The sequence below is a fragment of the Nicotiana sylvestris genome, chromosome 7, assembly GCF_000393655.2.
Source record: "Nicotiana sylvestris chromosome 7, ASM39365v2, whole genome shotgun sequence".
In the NCBI taxonomy this organism is placed as follows: domain Eukaryota; kingdom Viridiplantae; phylum Streptophyta; class Magnoliopsida; order Solanales; family Solanaceae; genus Nicotiana; species Nicotiana sylvestris.
In genome coordinates this window covers 153,739,508-153,746,712 of record NC_091063.1, presented here as the reverse complement: position 1 = coordinate 153,746,712, position 7,205 = coordinate 153,739,508, and the positions used below count along the sequence as shown (strand labels likewise).

At 36.9% G+C, this 7,205-nt stretch overlaps 1 protein-coding gene across 1 annotated transcript; it reads left to right on the top strand.

The window, feature by feature from the left end:
- The first annotated feature begins 3,629 nt into the window (after positions 1-3,629).
- LOC104217507 (uncharacterized) lies at positions 3,630-6,895 on the top strand. Its single transcript, XM_009767781.2, has 2 exons — positions 3,630-4,343; positions 6,650-6,895. The coding sequence occupies exons 1-2, from the start codon at positions 3,712-3,714 to the stop codon at positions 6,654-6,656; spliced, it is 639 nt and encodes a 212-aa protein (XP_009766083.1). The 5' UTR covers positions 3,630-3,711; the 3' UTR covers positions 6,657-6,895.
- Positions 6,896-7,205: the final 310 nt, after the last annotated feature.

Here is a 7,205-nt window from a genome sequence, read left to right as displayed (position 1 = left end):
AGTCCGAGAGCCTGTTTATGATACCACGAGGTGGCTTGATATTACGCTTGGGCTGTAAGGGGCCTCTCCAGGAGTCTGCACACCCCCAGTGAGCGCGAGTACCCATTGTAATGTGAGATATAGCCCGAGGGGCTGATATTATTCTGAGATATTGCCCGAGGGGCGGATTGGTTGACATTGTGCCCGAGGGGCGAACCTTATGTGCTTATCTTTCTTATTTGCCTGTCATGTACCTGTTTAATTGTGTAATTGTGCCCGAGGGACGGATTTCTGTGCTTATCTGCACTAATTGTTTTGTATTTATTTGCGCAACTGTTGAAAAAGTCATTTTCAAAGAAGTTTAAACTGAGCTAAGATATTTTAAGAGATTTTACAGCTTCATTGCTTTCTTACTGGCTTTTGAACTACTTCTATACAGCATGTTGATGCACTTTTCGTTATTTCTTACCATTCAGACTTTAGTTATGATTATTACTCACTGAGTTGGAGTACTCACTTTACTCTCTGCACCTTATGTGCAGATTCAGGTATTTCTGAACCCGGTAGCGGGTATTGGCTGCTCTGAGGCAGAGTCATCGGAGTTTAGCAAGGTAGTTGTCGGCGTTCGTAGCACTGCTTTTCTCCCTCTTTATTTCATTAGTCCATATTTTGTACGTTTTAGACTTTTCAGTTGTATTTAGACCCAGTAGATGCTCGTGACTTGTGACACCCCAGTTAGGGCTGTGTTGGGTTATACTTCCGTATTTTTATTGATATTATCTGCTACTTCATATTATTAATCATGTCTTAGACAGTTTTACTGTTGTTTTAACTTTTCAACGTCGAATTGGGAATATTTGGATGGCCTTGTCTTCACGAGAGGCGCCATCACGACCGGTTCTGGGTTAGGGTCATGACACTCAATCCTCTCAGTCACTCAGTCCTCCCAGTCACTCAATCCTCACAGTCACTCATGCCTCACAATCACTCAATTCTCCCAAGTCACTCGGCACTCGCACTCGGTAGGTACATACGCTCACTTGGGGTGTGCAGACTCCAGAGGGGCTCATTCAGCCCAAGCGCTATAACAAGCCATCTCGTGGCATAATTCAATTAGGCTCTCAGCCTCACTCAGTCATAAATCAGTAACAACATGTTGCGGTGTACAGCCCGATCCCATAATCATCCTCACAATTAGGTCATCGGCCTCACTCAGTCACCAATCTCTCCAGTTTTTCGGGCTCAAAATGTCATGAAAATCAGCCCAAAATGATGATATAATGTATCAATAATAACAACTGAGACTGAGATATTATATGAATAAATGAATATGATTGAGTATGAAATATCAATGAAATCAGTGAGATGACAGCAATAAACGACCACTATGGGTCCCAACAATATCGGCATAGAGCCTAAACATGATATCTAACATGATATACAACTCAATTTACTTATCACATGGTAAAAACACAGATATCAACAAAGTAGGACCACTACACAGTGTCCTGGAAACAATAGAGTCACCATTCACAGGGTACACACCAACACGCCTGTCACCTAGTATGTGCGTCACCTCAACATTAATCACATAACACATAATTCGGGATTTCATACCCTCAGCACTAAGTTTAAAAGAGTTACTTATCTCAAATTGTGAAGTTCTTTACTCCGCTATGCCCTTGCCTCGTAAATCGGCCTCCGAACGCCTTGAATCTAGCCACAATTAATGTGATTCAGTCAATACAATTTGTAGAAATTAATTCCATATAAAAATATTAAATTTTTACAAAAATCTGAAATTTAACTAAAAATTGCCCGTGGGGACCACATCTCGGAATCCGACAAAATTTACAAAATCTGATAAGCCATTCAATTACGAGTCCAACCATACCAATTTTACTCAAATCCGACTTCGGATCAATGTTCAAATCTCAAAAATACATTTTATGGAATTTTAGAAAATTCCTCCATTTCTCTTGAAATATCAATAATCTAACTCCAAAAATGAAGATTAATTCATGGAATATAATCACAAGGGAGTCAAGATCACTTACCCCAAGTTTTGTGGTGAACTTTGCCTCTGAAAATCGCTCAAACCGAGCTTGAAAGTCCAAAAATGAAAGAAAACTCGAACTGCTCCGCTATACACTGTCCAGAATTTTCGCGGTACTATTCACATGCGTTGTTATTCACGCGCGTTACTGTTCACAGTACTGTTCACGGGTACTGTTCACAGTGCTGTGAAAAAAATACAACAGCTTTTCTTTAAGTCTAAATCGATCCGTTAACCTTCCGAAATCAACTCGAGGCCGTCGGGACCTCAACAAAATGCATCAACTAGTCCTAAAACATCATACGAACTTAGTCGATGTCTCAAATTACATTGAACAATATAAAACATAAATCACACCCCAATTCAAGCCTATTTAAAACTAATAAATTCCAATTTCTACATTCGATGCCGAAACCTATCAAATCAATTTCGATTGACCTCAAATTTTGCACACAAGTCATAAATGATATAACGAAGATGTTTCAATTTTCATAATCGTATTTCGATCCCGATATCAAAAAGTCAACTCCCCGGTCAAACTTCCAAACTCAAATTTCCTATTTTCGCCATTTCAAGCCTAATTTAACTATAGACTTCCAAAAAAAATTCTGGACACACTCCTAAGTCCAAAATCACCATACAAAGCTATTGGAATCATCAAAAATCCATTCTGGGGTAATTTACACATATTTTACCATCCGATCCATTTATTCAACTTAAGCCTCCAAAACATGGATTGTTCCTTCAATTAAATTTTGAATCATCTGAAAACAAAACTCGACCACTCTTGCAAGTCATAATACACAAAACGACGGTACTTAAGACTTCAAATAGCTGAACGGGATGGAAATGCTAAAAACGACAGGTTGGGTCGTTACAATATTATGTCATGTCACATTTATGATAGGGGTTTGAGCCAAAATGATTTTTAAGTGACAATGTGAAAGTTTAATCACTTTTAAGTGACAAAAAGTAGTTGAGTGACTTTAGTGAAATTGAAATATAGTTGAGTGACCATAATTGAAATTAACCCCACCCAAGAGGTGTTAACCGATTTGTCGGAAAATTACACTATTTAATTTAAAAAAAAAAATATGTATATATAAATGACACCCCTTGACTTCTTAGTGAGGTTATTTCTTTATATTTTAACTCCCTTTAATAAAAATCCTGGCTCATTTTAACTCCGCCACTCGTCACCTGTATCATTCATATACACACGGAGGCTCATTTGGTGGCTTATGGCTTAGCTAACTTGGCCTTCATTCAAGAGTTTCATTTTAAATGACTTGTGCTTGTATCATCTTAATGGTGTGTCGAATATTGCGGGGATTTTATTTCCTCCCTTGATTTTGGGTTAGATTTTTTTTCGTTGTCAAAAGGGGAAAAAAAAGTATCTATAACACATACAGTATATCCAATTGTTATTAAAACAGTGTTAAAATTCCTCGATCAATTTACAATTAAATTAGATTAAATCAGGAATGTGAGATATTTTTCAAGTTAATTTTCTATAGATTTCTGCTAATACCTCGGTTACTTACTAGTAAACTTTAGTAGGATAAAAGTGAAATTTGGCTTTAGCTTCCTCCACTCTTTGGTTCCCCATACATAAACCCCAAAACCTCACATAAACCCTTCAAATCCAATCACCACCACTCCGCCATTAAACTACCATGAATTCCTACAACGCGACCACCCCAAATTTCGACAACCTCCTCCTCCAATCCCTAATGAACCGACTCCAAATTCGCCCTCCTCCTTCAAACCCACCATCACAATCCCTCGAAGATCTCCTCTTCAACACTCTCCCTTTCTCCTTCTCCGACGAAGATCAAGAATCCGACGACGATAACAACAACGACTCCTCATCCTCTTCCAAATCCCAGCTCGTCAAAGAAGAATCTAAAGTGGAAAAACACATAATCCGCACAATTCTTACTGGCAAAATTGATTCACTAAAACCGAATTCGGGTCAAGCTGTTGCTATTGGCGAACACCATATATGTATTGGGTTTCATGAGGATACCGGGTCGGATTATCGGGTTTGGGAGTGGCATGGTCATATCATGCTCTTTGATGAGGAAAATGGATATAGTCCTGAATACATTTATGGGAATTACTTTGAGAGAGTCAATGTTAAGCTTATGAAGAAGAAAGAAGAGGAGAAAGAAGAAGAAAAAGAAGAAGAGGAGACTCAGGTAGAGGAGAAAACTGGGAATTTAGGGTTGAGAGAGTTGATTGAATCGAGTGAATCGGGTAACGAGGGGAGGATTCTGAGGAGGAATATGAATGCTGGCTCTACAAGGTCTTATATTGATTCACTCCCTTTTCGTCTTTTAAATTCTGGTATAGTTTGACTAGGCACAAAGTTTTAAGAAAAAAATGAAGGTTTTTAAAACTTATAGTCTTGAACATGCTATAACAAGCATCTCATTAAGGTTAAAATGGAAGTCTAAAGTTAATTGTTTCCAAATATATAAATATGACATTCTTTTTGGAACATATTAGTAATGCAAATGAAATAGTGCCAAACAAATTGGAGCTAAGGTAGTAGTTATCAGCATAGTTATCTTTGAATACTGCATTAGAGATACTTGAGTTGAATTATTGTGTCTAGCTTTTGCATGAACATCAGGAATTTTTGATTGTTTATACTTGTTTTAATTTTTAAATAGCAAATGTGGATTTATTTAGGAGAATACACCATCAGAATAATCTACATCAGCCCCAAGCTCTTAGATAATTTGGCTTTTCCTACATGAGTAGCTTTTATTTCGAAGCTAATAACAAGACTCATTGATTTCCAAATTGTAAGGAATCATGTTCCATGTGTTAAGATCTTTAGTGTTATACTGTTCTAAGATGTGATCATTAACACACAAAAAAAAAAGATAAAAGAATTAGATGGATAGTTAGAACATTGTCTTCAGAAGCGAGGACAACAATGGAAACTTTATCTGTCAAACTCTGGTGCTTCTTTTGGGAGTAGATGATTATCAACATTATAAATGAAAATAAACCTATTTTTCAAAAAAGTTCAGCAATTTTAGTTCAGCTTAAATGTTAAGTTTGTTGTTAATTGTAATGAGGGAAACTGTTGATCTTAGTCAATTTTCTCCAAGAGAGTTAAGCCTATTAGCATATTGTAGAAGCAATTTAATACATTTGATGTGAATATGAACAACTAGCTATATTACGTGTTATCTCAGCATATTAGGTGATGCTTCAAGGTGCCATCCTATAGGCGCTAAGCCAGCAGGACTTGGCTAAGGAGGAATATAACTATGCTGTGCAGCACTTTGTTATTTTTTTTTTTTATTTGCACCGGGTGTCCTAGTCTCTAAGAGCCCCGACTAATCCCGGGGGTGCACAGGCCCTCGGCAAGGAGTTTCCCGCAAGTGTGTTATTTTGATGTGCTCTGTTAACCTTTGAACTGTGCCGAAGTAATGCTCTGTAATCTGATCTCTTAATATGATACAAGGACAGCAAAAACAAATAGCTCTTATCAGGATCTGTGTCAAACGAAGTACAATAGTAAAGTGCTCTTACGATTGGAAGCCAGAGAGACTTAGCATGCTCTATATTCTTTCTTGTCATGGATAAAGTACCTTTTTCAATGTCTCAAATGTCATGCTTCCTGCAAGATGCCTTTGTTATCACTATATTAGGGTGCTGTATCTCCTCTCCTTACAAAATGTGCATATCATACAACAAAATGACAATATCGCCTCACAATGGGCATGGGAAGTCTCCCTCTATGAACATGAAAATGCACAACACACATAGTCTACTTACTAAAAAGCCTGAGATGGCCAAGAATTAGTCCAAGTAGCGGGTTTCTTTCTTCACTGACTCATTATAGTTAGCAACACAGGAGGAATAGCTTGTATGCAGTTCATAAAGAGGATAAGAAGCTAAAAAAATTCTATGGGGTTCTAAGAGCTTCAAAGTGCGAAACTGTTTTTTGATTTTTTATTTTATTTTCTTCTAACCCTTTAATGTAAGAGTAGGATGGATCTAGAGACTAGAAATGACTTATGAGGAGGTAGGGAAGGGAATATTTTTGAACCAAACATTTAAAGAAAACCTATAGATGCTATTAGTAACTATAATACAAAGTCATCTGATTAACAGACTTCTAGTACTCTCATAGGGATCATTCATAAGATATTTTGTGTGGTGATGGGACTCTGTACTAACCCCCTTGGTTCCAGGGTTTATGCTTGTGCTCGATATCTCAGACTATCTTTTATCCCAAATAATTCGTAAGTAACTCAGTATTATGTAGGCACTATCCCTTTCTTGTAGTTCCTCACAACATCCAACGGCATTTCCCTTTGCTAAACATTTTTGTTCAGAAGATGTTTATGTCTCTCTAAATTTAAGTTAGCATCTGTTTGCTTTTACTTGATGCATTATTCCCCTATGATGTTTTTACCTACTAGATGCTTCTTGTTGCTTGAAGGTGATTCTAACTGATTTTTCTCGATTTTCTCTGCTTCTAATATTTGATTCTTACTGTGCTGCCATGAATATTTTTTCTAGTATATTTACTCTTTCCTCGTCTCTGATCGCTCTTCTTGACTTAGCTTTCCTTGTTACAATTGACAGGGTCTAGATGGTGAAATTGTCAAGTGTTTGCTATTTTAGACTAAAGGAGGTTGCTGCTTATTTTCCCATAGCTGCATGGAGTTTTTTTTTAACATTTCCTTTTCCAAGCTACTTGGTGTTCAAATAGCATACTTGCAAACTATAATCTTGCATGGTCTGAAATTGTGCATTGAAAAGCAAAATAGGAGCTCTTTGGTGCCGCACCTGAGAATAGTTCCTGCTTTACTTTTATTCTTTTTAACAAAATTCTCAATATACTGCTGTTGATATCTGGTGCAACATCCCATTTCAGGGTAATCTTGTGTTAATTATTGTTATTTGTTGTTTCTCATTGCAGTCGCATACCTAAAATGGGAAAATTAATGAGATAGCAAAAAACCTTTTTATGTTATGAATACATTGAATTTGTGAATGTCCAACAACTCATCCATGAACCATTTTGGATTATACATGAATATCTTGTAACTCTCAAGTAAATTGTACACTATATATATATGGTGTTTCTGATTCTACAAAAGACATCAATAAGATAGACTTGAATTCAACTTGATAGAAG

Bases quoted from the DNA above. Each gene is read 5' to 3' on its own strand.
- LOC104217507 (XM_009767781.2), top strand. From the start codon at position 3,712: ATGAATTCCTACAACGCGACCACCCCAAATTTCGACAACCTCCTCCTC.